This window comes from Scyliorhinus torazame, chromosome 20, assembly GCF_047496885.1.
Source record: "Scyliorhinus torazame isolate Kashiwa2021f chromosome 20, sScyTor2.1, whole genome shotgun sequence".
NCBI classification, from domain to species: domain Eukaryota; kingdom Metazoa; phylum Chordata; class Chondrichthyes; order Carcharhiniformes; family Scyliorhinidae; genus Scyliorhinus; species Scyliorhinus torazame.
Window position 1 is genome coordinate 16788928 of NC_092726.1, and position 19605 is coordinate 16808532.

Below are 19605 nucleotides of genomic sequence, written 5' to 3' on the forward strand. Positions count from 1 at the left end.
TCTCTGGCTGTGTCTTACTTGAAAAAGATATTGAATTTTACAGTTTACTTGCCTTGCTTGCCAATTCTGTTCCCTGCTTTGGCGCCAAAAGCATGTTTCTGGACGGCGCTTTATGTCAATTCTACCTGCAGGGTACGTGGCTCCTGGCGGAAGACTCCTCGCAGCTTAATCGCGTTTATCGAGTGGAACCCCTTTTCGTTTATGAAGATCAGCATGTCATCTGCAGGTATTCGTAGGGCCAGATACATCCCGTCAATCACCTCCTGGACCCGGGGCAGCTCGGTGATGGTGGCGAGCCCCGCTGCCTGGGCATCCTGGTGGTCCATATTGAAATTGATGTATTGTGTCGACTGGGCCTATAGGGCCCCCGTGACGGCGGAGATGCACCTGGGCACCGAGCTCAGAAATCCCGTACTCGGTCCACACTCGGCGCCTGGAAGGACCCCATGATGCAGACGTTCAGGGTGACCGTCACCTTGATGGCCACCGAGACCGGGTGTCCTCCCCCATTCACCTGCGGTGCCAGGTGCGCCATGATCTGGCAGACATGTCGCACTATTCCCTGCTCAGCTGGAATCTTCGATGCCATGCCTGGTCCGCCAGGTCCTTGAATGACAGGCCTATCTGAATATCGCCTCAGTCCCATGGGGGTCACCCCAGCCCCATGGCCCGTACACCGGCCACGATTTCAGCGTCAAAACCGATTCTGCGCCCAATCGCGTTTCACGTTTTCGGTGTCGGCCAGTGGAGAAGCGCGTCCCAAGGTCTTTACATTTCCTGACTCCTCAGAACTGTCCACAGTTCTCCAGCTGAAGGCCAACCAATTATTTATGAAGCTCTGGCATGATCTCTTTGCTTTTATTTTAATTTCCTCAATTTATACATCCAAGTAACCCATCTCTTTTTTTCACCATCTTATCAACTTGTCGTGTTAGCTTTAAAGACTTGGGTTTATGAGCAGTAAAATGTCTCTACTCATCTGTGCTTTTCAAAATCGTTCCATTTGTAGTATACGATTTTCCATATCAGACCTCCCAAAGTGTGTTACTTCACATTTCTCGATATTGAACTCTGTATGCCATGCTAAATCACATTTCACTATCCTTTCTACGTCACCCTGAAGCCTAAAATTATCTCCATCACTATTTACTTGTCTGTCAGGTTTTGTATCATCTTAAAAATGTTCAGTCCTCCACCTTTTATGAAAAGTTGTAATCGAATCAACACTACCCTTCTGAAACTGTAAACACCTCTTAGTCTGAAAAACATCCATCCATCCTTTGCCTCTTGTCACAGAGCCAATTTTATTGCACTGGCAGAATGATATGAAGTTGGGTGTGTAAGCAGTTATTTTTCAGACTGAAAGAAAGTATCTGGGGGTTGATAAGAGGACCACTGGTTCCTTTGATGTATATATGAATGATCTTGAATTGTGTGTACAGGGCAAAACGTCAAAATTTGCAGTTAACACAAACTGGGAGGTTCTTTATTTATATAGTTGGAAAGCGGTTACTATTTCAGGTTGAGGTTAACCGTCCATTCCACTGTCCGTGTGACCACAACGAAATGATGTGCCGGGTACGTGGATTGGTCATGCTAAAAATTGCCCCTTAACTGAAAAAAAAAGTCCATTCTATGCCTTCAGCTGGTGCAGTGTGAATGGTTATGTTGCCTCTCAGGGCAGGAAACATAGAAAAGAGGAGCAGAGTAGGCCATTCAGCCCGTCGAGCCTGTTCATTCAATATGATAATGGCTGATCCTTTATCTCAACACCATACTCCTTCGCTCACCCCATACCTCTTGACGCCTTTAGAAGTTATATGTGGTGATGATTTTACTTGAATGGCCACAGTCGTTATTTGAGCTGTTCCTGGTGTTTCAGTGTGAAACAAGTTGCCACACCTCCCCGTCCCATCCTCAAGCGGTTGAGGGTTCTCCAGACATTTTGCCAAAGCTTGAAATTTGGGACTTCACCACTCAGTTCAGTTACCAGGTTGTGGTTAGTGATGTTCACAGTCAATCAGAGGTGTGCCATCGAGAGGTGACACTGTTGTCAGTTTTTAGGGTATTGAGGGTTTACATGATTTCAGACGAGTGCATTCTTTTTTTTTTAGGTCTTGTCTCAGTGAGGATGAGTTGTTAGCTTTAGCAGTGGTGTCCTTTGAAAAGGATGTTTCCGCACGTTCCTCGAAAAGGATGTTTCCCTGTGGCCATCAGGAAATTCACTATGTGCTCGCATAGGAATCCAATCGAGCTCTGTTGATCTCAACATCTCATGGCTTCCCAAAGATGGCTATCTACAATGTTTTTGTGGCAGTTGCTAAGTCAGGTTGAACAGCAGTACTCTGCTGTTGGGGAAGCCAAGGCAAGTGAAGCAGGGGGTATTTATTACTTTCCATTTGAGGTTCACTCTGGCGTTGACCTTGGCTCTGCTTTTCTGGAGTTGTTTCTGGTTGGTCAATGTATGATCAAGAATTGTGGCAAGATATTTTGTCATTGGGCCATGGGTGAGGAAAGCCACAGAAATGATATGGAGTTAATTCCTGGCCTTCAAATTCTTCAGGTGAAAGGCTGAAGTAACGATCTTGGTATCGACGTCCCCATTTCATGAAGTAAGCTTCCAGAGAATATATAAACCTTCAGCGAGTGTTTTCTCAGTGTCTGGACATTCCTTAGACTGGAAGACCAGGGCCAAGTGGTCAACATATACAAAGAATGGTTGGAGTACAGGAGACCATTTGGCCAATCATGTCTGTGTCTGCGTGGTTTCGCCTCCGCAACCCAAAGATGTGTAGGGTAGGTGAATTGGCCACACTAAATTGTCCCTTATTTGGAAAAAATGAATTGGGTACTCTAAATTTATATTTAAAAAAATAATCATGCAATTTGAAGTAATAACCCTTAAGTTCTTGTGGAATAATCTCAGAGGATGTGGACAAGTTGGTGGAGTGGGCAGACATGAGGCAGATGAAATTTAGTGCAGAGAAGTATTGAATGATCCATTTTGGTAGGAAGATTGAGGAGATGCAATAGTGCAGGAACACAGACACCTGGAGGCACATGTGCAGAAATCATTGAAGTTGACAGGACAGCCTCAGGAAGCGGTTTACAAGGCAGACAGGACCCTGGGCTTTATAAACGAACTGAGTACAAAAGCAAGAAAGTTATGACACACCTTTATAAACAATGGTTTGGTCTTTACTGGAGTATTGTGTCTAATTCTCATGTCAGGAAAAATGTGAAGGCTTGAGAGAGAGGGAGAGACAGTGCAGAAAACAATTTATGAGAATAGTTCCTGGGATGAGAAACTTCAGTTACATTAACGGATTGGAGAAGCTGTGTTTGTTCTTTCTGGTGAGGATAAATTTAAGAGGCTTTTGAAAGGGGTGAGGTGGTTCAGATAGACAGAGCAGATGAGGAGAAATTGTTCCTCTTCGCAGAAGGATCAAGAAGCAGAGGACACTGATTTAAGGTGATTGGCAATATAAGAAAGAGTTGTTTTTATGCATCAGTTGGCTCTGGATTGTACAATGTACTGGAACGAGGATCTGGAATGAAATGAAATGAAAATGAAATGAAATGAAAATCGCTTATTGTCACAAGTAGACTTCAAATGAAGTTACTGTGAAAAGCCCCGAGTCGCCACATTTCCGGCGCCTGTTCGGGGAGGCTGTTACGGGAACTACCTAAACGTATGATGGAGGCAGATTCAATGACGGCTTCCAAAAGGCAATTGGAGCACCTGAAGAAAAACAATTTGCAGGGCTACGAGAAAAGGGTCGGGGAGTGGGACGGACTGAATTGTTCTTGAAAGAGAACTGGCACAGACACGATCGGCCAAATGGTCTCTTGTACTCTAACCATTCTGTGATTCTCATTCTACCCTGCCACTTCTCTCTTCATTCCAATATCTTCAAACAATGCAGAGTAGAAGAATATAAGTCACGTGGTCATACTGCATCCAGTTCCAGTCACCAAGAAATAAAAGACATCCCAGTATTGGTATCAGAGCAAAGAAGAGCCAAGAAGCAGATTTTCTGAATTATGAGGAAGAAGGTCTGATAAGATAGATAAGGTCTTACAGAGTCATATAAGATAGTTAAGTATACAGAAAACGTTAACCTAGAATATTACTTTAATTTAAACTCAAGAATAGGTTCAAGCTCTAGAAGGGTATTTTTGGGGCTGATGGAAAGAAATTCTTCTTCACACAAAATGTGATGAACTCATGGAATAAAGCCAGATGGAGCAGTGGCAGAGCAATTTGACATGATGGGGAGTCATTCAGACCTCTCGAGATGAATCAAGCTGAGCCAAATTACCTTGGTCATCCATAATTATGCAGTGATAAAGATGACTTGTTATGTCAAACCATCGCTTAATTACCACTTATCTCAGGAAGCTATCACAATTAAACTTTGTAGATTTAAAGGCAGGTGTGTTTTTGAACAGCTGAATATGATGTTGTCTGCCACATGGCATAATGATCTTATCCTTTACAAGCTTATGGCACCCACCTATCGTGGAGAAAAAAACTTTTAAAAATTTACTTTTTTACATTCTTTGTGCAATTCAGGACGTTTCTATTCATAAAACCAAGTAAAGTCTGTAGTCTTCATCTATATCTGGTTATTGGTGGGGTTTTAAATTTTATTGATAGCAGTTCTCTACATGATTGGAAGCATTTAAAATTATCAGAAGAACAGTAATCATTCAACCGTTATTTGCAGCTGCTATTTTTAGTAAATATATAATCTAATGTGTTTGGGGCTTCTGTTTTATGACTGATGTTCACTGCTCTGCAGGCATATTGCAACAAAGTACTTTTTATTGGAGCAACTTGGCAGATGTACACAGCATGAGGCTTCAGGGCCACAGTTGCTGGAACTCCTGGTTGAAAGAGTGGATGTTTCTTTCAGGAAGCAACACGCTTGAAAGAATAATTGTAAAATTGACACAAAAAAAACATAATTTGCCCAACATTTTTGCAGAGTTCTTTCTCTCTGCTGCCACTGACTCAAACAGTTGAATTGGGAGTGGTTTCAGTTTTCAGAAACTCCTGCTCTTAATTTTTATATTCAGAAACTTTATGAAATGCTGTGCATTTTAAAAATAAATACATTTCACTCACTTGGTCCTCATTCCCCACAAACTAATTTCAGGATATGCCACATTATGTCATCAGAGAAGTCTCTCACATGTCTGTCCCAAATTCCATTCCCAAACCAAAGAAAATTAAAATTCCATATTGGGATAATAAAAAACAATTCATTCTTTTGGATACAGAAAGCCCAAGTGCTGAACAGAATGTGATTCAGTTGAATAGTTAAAGTTTGTCCCAAGACCTCTTTACATTTTTACAATGGCATGGGTTGGCAACTAAGACACAAAACATTTTTTAAAAAAATTTTAAGTACCCAAATTCCAATTAAGGGGCAATTTAGTGTGGTCACTCCACCTACCCTGCACATCTGTGGGTTGTGGGGGTGAAACCCATGCAGACACTGGGAGAATGTGCAAACTCCACACGGCCAGTGACCCGGGGCTGGGTTCAACTTGGGTCCTCAGCGCTGTGAGGCAGCAGTGCTAATCACAAAACATTAAACAAAATGAATCATAATCATCAATGCAATGGCATTTTAAAATCCAGAAATCTCCCATGATCTATTAAAATAGGTTAATTAATTTCTCCTTTCCTCAAAATGGGATGAGGGGCCCTGAAGAGTGCTTGCTTGGAAGCTACTATTGGAACAGGCACTTTGGAAGTGAGAAAATACTTGAACTTCACTTGCAAAATTGAAATTGGGGCAACCGATTCAAAGAACAAAGAACAAAGAAATGTACAGCGCAGGAACAGGCCCTTCGGCCCTCCAAGCCCGTGCCGACCATGCTGCCTGACTAAACTACAATCTTCTACACTTCCTGGGTCCGTATCCCTCTATTCCCATCCTATTCATGTATTTGTCAAGATGCCCCTTAAATGTCACTATCATCCCTGCTTCCACCACCTCCTCCGGTAGCGAGTTCCAGGCACCCACTATCCTATGTGTAAAAAACTTGCCTCATACATCTACTCTAAACCTTGCCCCTCTCACCTTAAACCTATGCCCCCTAGTAATTGACGCCTCTACCCTGGGGAAAAGCCTCTGACTATCCACTCTGTCTATGCCCCTCATAATTTTGTAGACCTCTATCAGGTCACCTCTCAACCTCCGTCGTTCCAGTGAGAACAAACCGAGTTTATTCAACCGCTCCTCATAGCTAATGCCCTCCATACCAGGCAACATTCTGGTAAATCTCTTCTGCACCCTCTCTAAAGCCTCCACATCCTTCTGGTAGTGTGGTGACCAGAATTGAACACTATACTCCAAGTGTGGCCTAACTAAGGTTCTATACAGCTGCAACATGACTTGCCAATTCTTATACTCAATGCCCCGGCCAATGAAGGCAAGCATGCCGTATGCCTTCTTGACTACCTTCTCCACCTGTGTTGCCCCTTTCAGTGACCTGTGGACCTGTACACCTAGATCTCTCTGACTTTCAATACTCTTGAGGGTTCTAACATTCACTGTATATTCCCTACCTGCATTAGACCTTCAAAATGCATTACCTCACATTTGTCCGGATTAAACTCCATCTGCCATCTCTCCGCCCAAGTCTCCAAACAATCTAAATCCTGCTGTATCCTCTGGCAGTCCTCATCACGATCCGCAATTCCACTAACCTTTGTGTCGTCTGCAAACTTACTAATCAGACCAGTTACATTTTCCTCCAAATCATTTATATATACTACAAACAGCAAAGGTCCCAGCACTGATCCCTGCGGAACACCACTGGTCACAGCCCTCCAATTAGAAAAGCATCCTTCCATTGCTACTGTCTGCCTTCTATGACCTAGCCAGTTCTATATCCACCTTGCCAGCTCACCCCTGATCCCGTGTGACTTCACCTTTTGTACTAGTCTAACATGAGGGACCTTGTCAAAGGCCTTACTGAAGTCCATATAGACAACATCCACTGCCTTACCTGCATCAATCATCTTTGTGACCGCCTCGAAAAACTCTTATCCAGTTAGTGAGACACGACCTCCCCTTCACAAAACCATGCTGCCTCTCACTAATACGTCTATTTGCTTCCAAATGGGAGTAGATCAAAGAATTCTCTCCAGTAATTTCCCTACCACTGAAGTAAGGCTCACCGGCCTGGATTATCCTTGCTACCCTTCTTAAACAGAGGAACAACATTGGCTATTCTCCAGTCCTCCGGGACATCACCTGAAGACAGTGAGGATCCAAAGATTTCTGTCAAGGCCTCAGCAATTTCCTCTCCAGCCTCCTTCACAGTGTATAATAATGTATTTCTGCATTTCATTTCAAATGAATTTAGATTATAAAGGAACAGTGGAACACATGAAGCTGAAATTTTTATTGTTGTCCAATTCTTTTTGTACTTACATGAAGGTGCGTCGCACAGGGGAAAATCCAAGCACTCAGGACATAGTGCGTTTTTCCAAGCACTTTGAAGATGAGTTGACACTGGAGCATCTGAACCGTCCTCAACTTGTGGCACTGTGCAAGCTTTTGGAACTCCAGACCTTTGGTACAAACAACCTGCTTCGCTTCCAGCTCCAAATGGAACTAAGATCCATAAAAGCAGATGATGAAGTAAGTTCAGAATCGCAGACAATGTTACTTTTGCCTTATGAACGAGAGAATAATTTTCTTTTCAATAACAGTTGCAGTGTTTCAAAACTTTGAACTTTTTACTTTGAGATTCACCGTTGTATTTTAGCATATGAGTGAATCAGTTTTAATAATCCATTTTTCTCTACCTTCTTAAAAGTAATTCACACTTTTAAACTGGTGTTGAAATAAATTTCATAGTGTACATAGTCTGTTGTTTTAAGAATTGAATTTCAAAGCAAAAGTTATTATTGCTGCTGTATAATTGGTAATTGCTATTATGGTTTTGAATTATAGATGATTGCCACAGAAGGCTGTAAATTTTTGACTGTGTCAGAACTACAAACAGCATGCAGAGCAAGGGGAATGAGATCATTGGGATTAACAGAGAAGCAGCTTCGGGAGCAGCTCACACAGGTGCTCAACATGGTAGAAAGTAGTATGTATGTGTGCGTACTTGCAATGTCACAGTATCATGAATATGCAAAGAAACAAGTACAAAATAAATTTGACGTACTGTATTAATCAAATCATTCTTCAAAATTCCCAACTATTTCACCTGGACATATCCTCTTAATCCTGTTTAATTTACAAAGGTCTACTGAGCTGAAGGTTAGGGTTAGGGTTGAGAAGTTGGGATAGAGTCAGACAATTAACTAAACAAACTAAGTTTCCTTTTTCCTTAGTCACATTACACACAACATTGTATTTTACTATGCCAGCTCTCAGGTGGCATGGTGGCGCTGTGGTTAGCACTGCTGCTTCATGGCACTGAGGACCCGGGTCACTGTCCGTGTGGAGTTTGCACATTCTCCCCGTGTCTGCATGGGTCCCACCCCCACAACCCAAAAAGATGTGCAGAGTAGTTGAATTGCAAGGGAAACTAGAATTGAGAAAGTGGTCAGTCGGGCAATATGCCTGATGCATCTGTAGATTGAAATTAAGATCGGTTACAGTGATGACCCAAGGAGATAATGGAGCCAATAGCTGAACTGATGATTCAGTGGTTCAGACTTAATGGAATGGAAGCAACTCGGTCCATCATAACATTGTACTGAGTAACCATTTCAACAATGTACCCCAGAAAACGTTACCAACGTTACTCAGGAAAATTTCTGAAACGGAGTAGAAAAACAAAGGTTTTTGCGAAGCGCTATTTCTCTTTATGATGTGTATCTCTCCATTGAACAGAAGCAAAATTCTATAAACAAATCAACTCCTTTCTCTGCAGTGGCTTGAGTTGCACCTGAAAGAAAAAGTGCCTCCATCATTGCTTCTGTTGTCTCGTGCTATGTACCTGACTGACGTCAAGCCAAAATCTGTGACACAGAAAGTGCCCAAAATAGAGGTGACTTTCTTATTTTGTGACTTCTTCCAAGATGGTATTGGTTAAGAAAATGGTATTGCCCTGGGAGGGAGCAGCAGACCAGTGAAGGAAACCATATAAAAACCAGAAAGAGATGAAACCACAAAAATATTGGCAGCTCCAGCTTCTGATCTATACTTTGCTGTTGACCTTTTGTGCGTATGATTAACTGCAATCAATTGAAATGCCAGCATTCTAATGCATATTTATGCTCCCATATACTATGCTCTAGCTTGCCAATGCCAATGATTTTTCTCAATGTGAATCCCAAATTGTCAATGGGTTAAGGGTCGAGGCTTGGAAAATAAGGAGCCAGGCATTTTGAGCTCCTACTCGAACCTGACTGAAGATACCTTCGGAGGACGTTTGACTAGGTATTCTATTCTGGCAGTCAAGCTAAGATTTGAGCAGCAGAGAATAGAAATTATTTTTTCAAACGGAGGGGAATGAGGAAGTTTCAATGAAATGTATTCGGTGTACTGATTTTGCTGAACTGACAAGAAGGAGAACAGTTTGTAGACCTCTTAGTGAACACTTGCAACAACAGTTAACTTGATTCTATTTTCTCAATTGTAGAATTATTATTTATAGCTGTTGTGGTCTTCATCCTCCAGCTAGGTATTACTGGTTCCCCAAAGCAAGGGCCACAGGAAAAAAAGACCATTAAAGGATCTACCCCACCAGATTCTGAGACATTGTCTGACACGGCCCCAACAGTGAAAAGCATGAAGGTATGAATTTAATCTACACAGCCCATACTGTTTTTTTAAAATCAGGATTTCACTCTGCTAGGTTTGTTGTAGAATAAGAATTTTTTAAAATGCAAGCCATGCCTGTCTCACCTGTTCTCACCGCTGAAGCCAGAAAATCACTTGTGTCTTCTCAACCCACTTCCAGATCATTATGTCTGGTGTCCTTTCAGGGTTTATTCTAGTCCCCCTCTTAAGTTTTCATCTACTCGATGACAACATCATCCAAAAACACACCAATTGCCACAAGTTTGCTGATACTTCTTAGCTCTACCTTACCACCATCTGACTTGATCCCTTCACTGTGGAAGATCATGTAAGATTTTGATCCAACAATTAATTGAGAAGATCAAAGCCATAGTCTTCAGTTCTTGCTAGAAACTGGACTCTCTGACACCACTGGTAACTGTTTGAGGCTGAACTGGACTACTCAAAACTATTGATGTATTTTTTGAACCCAAGATGATTTTTTGAACCACATCCCTGGATGATCACCAAGACCTGCAACTCTGTACCATTGTCTGATTCAGCCCTGTCTTAGCTCATCTGCCACAACACCTAAAGCTTAACTATCTCTCAACTTGTCTATTCCAACAGTCCTGGCTGAGCTCCTATCTCTTCCACTCCATGCACTTGTGCTGATTCAAAATCTACTGTCTGCATCTAAAGCCACATTCGCCATAACCTTTGTGCTCACTGATGACATGCATGTGCTTCATCCAGCAATGCCTCAAATGGAATTCAAATTCCTATCCCTATAATCTGCTGCAGTTTTGTTCAACACTCTTCCAAGTCTGGCTCCTTTATTTTATTGACCCCCACCTTCAGACATCTGTGCCCAATGCTCTGGAATCCCCTCTCAAAATCTTTCATTTGACTCCTTTGAAACACACTTCAGAACCTGTCTCTGTGACCAAAGATGTGGTCATCTCAGGGGCCCAGTGGAAATGTTCATGATGATCCAGTGAAGTGTATTGGGATATTTCCAAGTTGTGTCAGATCCCAGATTTCCCTGATAGTTGTTGGTCAGAGTTTAATCCAATGGCTGATATGGTGTCACCAATTTCCCCTTTAAAATTCAGTTGTTGCGAATGATCGATTAATTTCAGTGCTCAGACCCTTTCTATTTTGGGGCATTATCTTTTCAAATGGTTGTGGGTCTGCCCAACTCAATATTTTATTTAGCAAATAGTATGATGAACGGGGCAGAGAAATGTAGCTGGATTAAATTGGTCTGTCCTTTCTAGTCCAGAGGTAGAGGAGGCTCGAATGCTCCTCTGAGCAGCAAGAAGTACTTGGGTTCCTACTCTACGATGCAGGTGGTAGAAGCCAGAGGGTTAAAGGCAGGAGGGCTCCTGCTTTAGGAGGCAGAGAACAAGAGGCTGTTGGGCTCTGGAGAGAGCAGGAAATATGGGGCCATAGCAGGAGGCAAGAGACAGGAGGGCCCCTGTTCCTGCTCCCCCCCCCCCCCCCCCCCCCCCCCCCCAGGCTGGGGAAGCAGTTGGGTTCCTTGGAATGGTAAGTGAGATGTTCCTGCTCTCCTCCTGTTCCTGCTCAGTGATGGTGACTGGGGGAAACAGGCATGGTGCTATCTGCTGTTGGTCCTGCTCCTGGAGACAGGTGATCGTGGGCTTCTGCTCCTATTCCTGTAGCTGCTCTGAGCTGCAGAGGACAGGAGGCAAGTGGATCCGTGTTGTCTGGGAGCAGTAGATATAAAGCCATCTGTTCCTCCTTTGGACCTGGCAGACAGGTTGCTACACCTGCTCTTCTTCTGAGTGATGGAGGGGGTGTGGCAGAAGAGCACATCCCCTAGATCCTTCTCCAAACTGCAGTACAGTCCAATTTTGTGCTCCGACTCCTCTTGTTCTTGCCCTGTGCCATCTGCCTCTACTCTGAAATGCATGAGGCACTGACCAGGAAACAAAGGGCAAAAGACAGACGGGTACGAGCACTGACCTACACAAGGGGCCCTAACATCAGTCCGGCCCGACCAACTGGGGAGCCCCATCTCCTGCCCCTGCTCCAACCTACGAAAAGGCCCAACTGCTGCTCCTGCACCAACCTACAGGGGGCACCCAACTTCTGCCCCTGTTCTGACCTACAGGGGGGCCCAACTGCTGCTCCTGTGCCATCCTACAGGGGGCCCTAGCTGCTGTCCCAGTGCCAACCTACTGGGGGGCCCCAATTGCTGCCCTGTGCCATACTACAGGGGCACCCATCTGCTGACCCAGTGCTAACCTACTGGGAGGCCCCCAATTGCTGCCCTGTACCATCGTACAGGGGGCCATAACTGCTGCCCCCATGCCAATCTACAGGGGGGCCCAATTGTTGCTCGTAACAACCTAAAGGGGGGCTCCAACTGCTGCACCTGTGCCAACCTACAGGGGGGCCATAACTGCTACCCTGGTGCCAACCTACTGGGGGGGGGGGGGGCAACTCCTTCCCTTTTTCTAACCTACAGGGGTGCCTCAACTGTTGCCACTGCAACAACTTACAGGAGCCCAACTCCTGTCCCTTCTCTGACCTCCAATAGGGTCCCAACTCCTGCCCCTGTGCCAACCTTCAGGAGGATCCGTGCTCCTGCCCCTGCACCAACCTGCAGGAGGATCCGTGCTCCTGCCCCAGCATCAACCTGCAGGAGGATCCGTGCCCCTGCCCCTGTGCCAACCTACGTGAGGATCCATATTCCTGCCCCTGTGCCAACCTACAGATGGACTCCAGCTCCTGCCTAACTCCAAGCTGCAAGGGTTCTGCCTCTACACAGCTAGTTGGCATGGGGTAGGTGACAGGAGAGCTCCAGTTCCTGTCTCTATTCCTCCTCCAAGTTGCCTCCTGCCCATACTCCAAGCAGCAGGAGGCTTCATGCATGAGTGTCCCTGCTTCTGCTCTTGGCCCTGTATCCTGTTCCTCGACTTGCTCTGGTTCGTGGCCACGGTCCTTCTTCTCCTCTTCCTGCCCATGCAATGTCTTCCACATTCTAACTTCTGTTTTTTTCAGGATGCAGATGGAGAAGCGTCCCAGAAAACCAAGGTTTCTGCAAATGGTTCAGGATGAATGAAGACACTGAAGCATCCATCACTTTGGAGAACATCTGAACACCAGAGTACATCTTTTCTAAGTTTAACAATGTCAAGCCAACTCCGCCAATAGGCACTGTGGAGGAGTGGTAATAACCCTTGTGGCAGCCACTGCTTCTGTTTTGCACTTTGGGTTTCAATAAGACAGCTTGCCTCCCGATAACCTGGAGATGAATGAAACCAAAGGACACTCCTGAATGAGGAAAGGCATAGTGATCATGACAGCATTCTCTATCTTCATGGAGGACAGTCATTCTGCAAAGTGTTGTGCACAGTGTTGACCAGCGTTTCTGTTTGGTCTACAGTATGGCATTAGTACTGGGAAAACACACTCAACTGCACGGTCAGTAATATTTAGAATAGGCTGTTTTCCAATGACCAATTGACACAATTATATTGAAAGCTTTTGTGGGCATCTCCTGCCACTGCTAACAGCACAATATAAGTCACATTAACCGCACACTGGTGTCAGTGTCCCAACTTCTCATGGGCACAGATCGATGTTCTGATAAAATGGGCTTCTTCCTCTACCCTTATAATTTGGACTGGGACTGCGCAGGTCAGATCTAAGGACATTATTTGACCATTTTTCTCTGGTGCTAAACATAGATTTCTGCTTGCCTGGTACTGTTTGTGTTCACATTGGAACAGATCACCGGCACATGTTGTCCTTTCCTCACCCATTCAGAGGTTTAATCTCTTATTGATACATGATTGAATTCAATTTTATAATCCTGCCTATCATGTTTGCAATCAGTTGTTTAGTTTGTGATTTTTCCAAGCTGAAATTTTGCTCTTCTGTTCATGGCCTCGGTTCTGTCAATGATCTGAATTGCAGTTCCAAAATGCAATAAAAAGACACTGGAAATGTTCAAACAAATTTCCATCAACAGCTGTATTTACTGGTTCTTTTAATTTTGTTTGTTTATTCCTGTTCGGTCTCTTTTCTAAAATAAAATGATTACATTTATACCAGCGTTACTGCTCCAGTCACATGGTAAATACTTTGCCAGATTTCACAAATTAAATAAAGGACACCAACATCATTAAGATATTCCATTCTAATGTCAAAAGCAGAACGATAAATAAATATTGAGATTCCTCTTTGATGTCCTGACCCACAAATTCAGTGTTAGCAGCAATCAGTGGTATTTAAAAAAAGTAATTTTGGCATGTGGGTGTTGCTGACAAGGCCAGCTCTTATTATCCACCCTAGTTGCCCCTTGAGAAGATGGTGGTGAACTGCCTTCTTGAACCACTGCAGTCCATGTGGTGTAGGTACACCCACAGTGCTGTTTCAGAGGGTGTGTACTGCATAAACGACCCAAACTGGAGATTTACAACACCACCCTGCAATCAAGGCCCTTGTGGTTTGTTAGCTGTTAGCCAGGAATGGAGACCACACGAACTTGATGTGGTCTGGATCCATGGAACACATACAGGCCACCAACACTTAGAATAGTGCAACACTATTTTATTAAGTTAGAAACTGTTGAACATACTTTCACTGTGGGTTAACACGATGTTAGATTAAACTAAAGACCTATGCCTGTCCTAACCAGTCTATGCACTCAGCACATGGTGAAGATCTGTGCTGTAAGCTGTAAGCTCTGTCCTTCTATGAGGCTGCATCCCGAATGAGCGGGAACTCTGATGCTCCCTGTCTTTATAGTGAGTGTGCTCTAACTGGTGATTGACTGCGGTGTGTGTGTTGATTGGGCCCACTGTGTGTCCATCAGTGTGTGTGTATCTGCACCATGATATACCTGGTGTATATTATGACATCCCCCCTTTTGTAAAAGAATGTATATGTGTGGCAATAAATAATGTATGGTGAGAATGTTCCTAACTACTTGTGGAGTGCGAAGACATATTTACAGGACTACGTACATGAGAACTAAGCTATTTACATGGGAAGGTGCCTGGTGCAGAGAAGCAGTATGCAACAAGAATAACGAGATCAACACTACATACAAACCAGGGAAACGATCAAACAAAGCAACAAAACAATTCAGAGAGTCTATAAGTCCGTGTCATGTCGTTCAAGTCTTTCTGTATTATATTGACCAGCGGGCGATGGTCGGTCTCGATGGTGACTTGAGGAAGTCCGTAGACATAATCGTGAAACTGAACCACACCAGTCAGAAGGCCCAGGCACACCTTTTCTATCTGCGTGTAGCGCTGCTTTTGGGGGTCATCGCACGTGACGCATATGCAACGGGGGCCCATGATGAGGCCTCATCACGTTGAAGGAGCACTGCCTCAATGCCGGATTGACTGGCATCGGTCGAAATTTTGGTCTCCTTTGCTGGATCAAAGAAAGCTAAGACCGGGGCCGTGGTCAGTTTTGTTTTGAGTTCTCTCCATTCGGTCTCGTGGGCATGGAGCCATTGGAAGTCTGTCGTCTTCCTGACTAGGTTCCTGAGAGCCGTGGTATGAGAGGTGAGGTTAGGGATAAATTTCCCTAAAACATTGACCATGCCCAGAAATAGGAGCACCGCCTTCTTGTCCTCTGGTGTTTTCATAGCTGTGATGGCAGCTACCTTGTCCGCATCCGGCTGCACACCCAATTGGGAGATGTTGTCCCTGAGGAACTTGAGTTCCGTCTGACCAAAAGAGCATTTGGCCCTGTTGAGGCGGAGGCCATGCTCATGTATACGTCTGAATACGCGCTGGAGGCGACTAACATGCTCCTGCGGGATGGTGGGCCAAATGATTATGTCATCGACATAGACGCAAACACCTTCAATGCCTTCCATCATTTGTTTCATAATCCTATGGAACACTTCTGATGTAGATATAATCCCAAACGGCCTCCTGTTGTAACAATATCTGCCAAAGTGGGTATTAAATGTGCAAAGTTTCCTGCTGGATTTATCGATCTGGATTTGCCAGAATCCTTTTGAGGCATCGAGTTTGGTGAAGAGCTTGGCGCGAGCCATCTCACATGTGAGCTCTTCGCGCTTGGGAATTGGATAATGCTCCCTCATGATATTGCGATTTAGATCCTTGGGGTCAATGCAAATTCTCAATTCGCCAGACGGCTTTTTTTCACATACCTAGGAACTGACCCAGTCGGTTGGTTCCGTGACTTTGGAAATCACTCGTTGGTTCTGGAGGTCCTTCAGCTGCTGCTTGAGGCGGTCCTTAAGGGGTGCTGGGACCCTGCGAGGTGCGTGCACCACAGGTGTGGCATTCAGTTTTAATGAAATCTTGTAGGTGTACGGGAGCGTGCCCATGCTCTCGAAGACGTCGTGGTACTGGTTGATAATGGCGTCGAGCTGCGCCCTGAAGTCGGTGTCCTGAAACACGCGTCAGCAGGAGAGAGAGAGTGAACTCTCTGAACTAGGTTCCAACAGCTTGCATGCCTGCGCGCCAAGCAGGGAGGCTTTCGAGGAGCCCACGATTTCAAAGGGAAGGATGGGTTTGCGTGACCTGTGCATCACTTCAAGTTGGCACGAGCCGCTGGCCGCAATGGCATTGCCATTATAATCTAACAGCTGGCAGCCTGATGGGAGGATGGCTGGTTTGATACAAAGGCATTGGAGGTCAGACCGCGCAATGAGATTGGCGGAGGCACCAGTGTCCAGGCGGAATCGTATTTGGGACCGGTTGACTGTCAGGGTGGCACACCTCTCATCGTCTGGATCGATGCTGTATACCGATAGAGGCTGGATTCTTTGCTTCGGGGACACCCTGTTTTTTTGTAACGATACCGACTCGAAAAGGCGCCTTCGGGTTCTCGGTGTCAATATCGGGTAGCAGGTCCGCATCGGACTCGGTGACCGTGGGTTGAATGGCCCGGACATTCCTGCGAGGCTGGCTGGAGCGATATGAGTTGGCAGGCTGATCTGATCTGCATAAAGCAGCATAGTGGCCAAGTTTGCCACATCTCAGGCATCGTCGGGATTTGGCAGGGCATTGCCGATTTAAGTGGGCGGAGCCACAGTTGCCGCATGTTGTAGCGTCAGTACGTTCGCTGCGCCACCGCGCATGCACGGTGCGGTCGTACGTGGTGCGCGCCTGCGCAGTATGTTCGTCGACGTCGCCGTCCCCTCGTTCGGTGCGCACAAGGGCAGGAGTCCGCGAAAAGCGTGCAAAATGGTCGCCCTCATCCAGGCTGAGGCCCTGAAGTTGCTTGATTGCTTAGACACGTTCTGCCTCGTGGGGACCTTGCTGTGCCGTTTCAGCCGCTTGTATGTGGGAATACCGACTAGTGGCGTGTTCGTGTAGCACGCAGGTCTCGATGGCGGTCGTTAGGGTGAGCTGCTTTACCTTGAGGAGCTGCTGGCGTAGGAGGTCCGACTGAACACCGAAAACGATCTGGTCGCGTATCATGGAGTCAGAGGTGGGCCCGTAATTACAGGACTGCGCAAGGATGCGGAGGTGGGTGAGAAAGGACTGGAAAGATTCATCCTTACCCTGCAAACGCTGTTGGAATACATAGCGCTCGAAACTTTCATTCACCTCTATGCTGCAGTGAGTGTCAAATTTGAGGAGGACCGTCTTGAACTTTGATTTATCTTCATCATCAGTAAAGGTGAGAGAATTGAAAATGTGGATGGCATGTTCCCTGGCCGTGGATAGGAAGAGAGCGATCTTCCTGGTGTCTGAGGCATCTTCCCGGCCTGTGGCTTCAAGGTAGAGCTGGAAGCGTTGTTTGAATATCTTCCAGTTGACCCCTAGATTACTGGAGATGCGGAGCGGTGGCGGCGGGCGGACGCTGTCCATTTTGCAGGATGACTGCATGCTGGTGGAAGGCAGATCACTTGCAGGTAGGTCAAAGAAGTTCTAATATCCCTCAACTCCTGGTATGATGTGTTGGGTGCTCTGGATCCGTGGAACACATACAGGCCACCAACACTTAAAATAGTGCAACACTATTTTATTAAGTTAGAAACTGTTGAACATACTTTCACTGTGGGTTAACACGATGTTAGATTAAACTAAAGACCTCTGCCTGTCCTAACCAGTCTATGCACTCAGCACATGGTGAAGATCTGTGCTGTAAGCTCTGTCCTTCTAGGAGGCTGCATCCCGAATGAGCGGGAACTCTGATGCCCCCTGTCTTTATCGTGCGTGTGCTCTAACTGGTGATTGGCTGCGGTGTTGTGTGTGTTGATTGGACCCACTGTGTATCTGAACCATGATATACTGGTGTATATTATGACAGAACTGGGAGCAGGAATAGGCCATTCAGCCCTGTGCACCTGCTCCGCCATTTAATAAAATTGTGACTGATCTGATAGCCTCAAATCTGCATTCAGGCTACCCCCAATAACCTACCACCCCCTTACTTACCAAGAATCGAGCCACACCTGCCTTTGCTTCCACTGCCTTTTCAAAAACTCACGACACTGAGTGAAAAACAATTGCCCCCATCTCCATTTTAAATGGGTGATCCCTTGTTTTTAAACAGTGACCCACCACAGGAGGACACATCCAGTCCACATCCACCCTGTTAAGATCCCTCAGGATCTTGTATGTTTCAAACGATAGCATCAAACACCACATGTGCAGAAAACACTGCTCGACCTTTTCTATTCACACAAACTGGTGCTCTGATAAATTACATGTCAGATGCCTGCAACACCAGCCCTCAAAAACAGGGTCAGGTCAGATGGGATGTCTAAACTTCAAATATCTCAAACCTGACTGCCCGCCACCAATCATTTCTGGGTTTAAGAGACCGAGGACAAGGAACAGACAGCCAATCCACTCAGGACGCAGGTTGACCGTTTGAATATTTTAATGAGGCTGGCCAGCTTGCCTCCCAGGTACAGGGAAACCTAACAACGGAAAGGACGAAGCATCTATCCCCCTGCCTTCCTTCCCAGGATCACGTTAAGACCGATACGCTGGTGGTGATGTGCTTCTAAAGTATCTTTCTTTGCCCAAAATGTTGCTGGAGCAGCATCTGTGCAGCCAAATGGACAGTCTTGTATCTGATGTAATAGGGAGGCTTTGTCAATTCAAGAAGATGAACTGCTGACTGCGGAATACGCAGTCTCTGATCTGCTTTAGTGGCCAAGGCATTTCTTATTGTTTGTCTAGTTGGGCTTCTGGTCAATGATGCAGAGTTGAAATCAGGTACTGCTGCAGAGAATATCTATCACTATCTAGTATGCAAAGACAGAGCAAATATTCTTCACTCAGTGAACCCTTTACTTTCAAAAAGTGGAAAGTAAAGCTACAATGAAAATCTCTCATTCCAAAAGCCAGTTCATCTGTATTAGATTTTACTGGCCATATTTTAACATTTCAGGCTCCAGAATTCAGCGAGGAGAATGTCAATGTTCAAAGAAAAATCACAAGTGTCAGGTGAGAAAAACAATATGGTCCATATACTCTTGTTTTATTTATTTATTTTTCAAATGTTTATTTTAAAAATAAATTTAGAGTACGCAATTCTTTTTTTTTCCCCAGTTGAGGGGCAATTTAGCATGGCCAGTCCACCTACCCTGCACATCTTTGGGTTGTGGGGGTGAGACCCACACAGGCACGGGGAAAATGTGCAAACTTCATACCGACAGTGTGGAGCAAAATACCATGCTGCAAAGTACAAACCCATGCATTTTATTTATACTGCCAATAATTCCAAGGAGAAGGAGATGTGAGACAAATGGCATTCTGGGTGCATTACAGACTTGTCCCATGTGAACTTTCATCTTAAATTCAAATCAACATTTTAGCAAATGCCTGTATGTGTTCTGCACATCAGCCATCATAGT

General features: G+C 45.1%; 2 protein-coding genes across 19 annotated transcripts in view; both read left to right on the forward strand.

Annotated features, from left to right (window-relative positions):
• The window catches only part of letm2 (leucine zipper-EF-hand containing transmembrane protein 2), a 50169-nt gene extending 36336 nt beyond the window's left edge, over nt 1-13833 (forward strand). For 6 of the 7 annotated variants that reach the window (XM_072485841.1, XM_072485844.1, XM_072485839.1 and 3 more), the window contains 5 exons: nt 7461-7664; nt 7980-8099; nt 8914-9030; nt 9663-9779; nt 12795-13833. In XM_072485841.1, coding sequence (XP_072341942.1) covers nt 7461-7664; nt 7980-8099; nt 8914-9030; nt 9663-9779; nt 12795-12851 — 615 coding nt within the window. In that variant the 3' untranslated portion in view covers nt 12852-13833. The remainder of the gene's footprint in view (nt 1-7460; nt 7665-7979; nt 8100-8913; nt 9031-9662; nt 9780-12794) is intronic. The other variant, XM_072485843.1, reaches the window with a different exon arrangement.
• The window catches only part of tacc1 (transforming, acidic coiled-coil containing protein 1), a 457444-nt gene that overhangs the window by 192740 nt on the left and 245099 nt on the right, over nt 1-19605 (forward strand). The gene's annotated exons all lie outside the window — the stretch shown is intronic.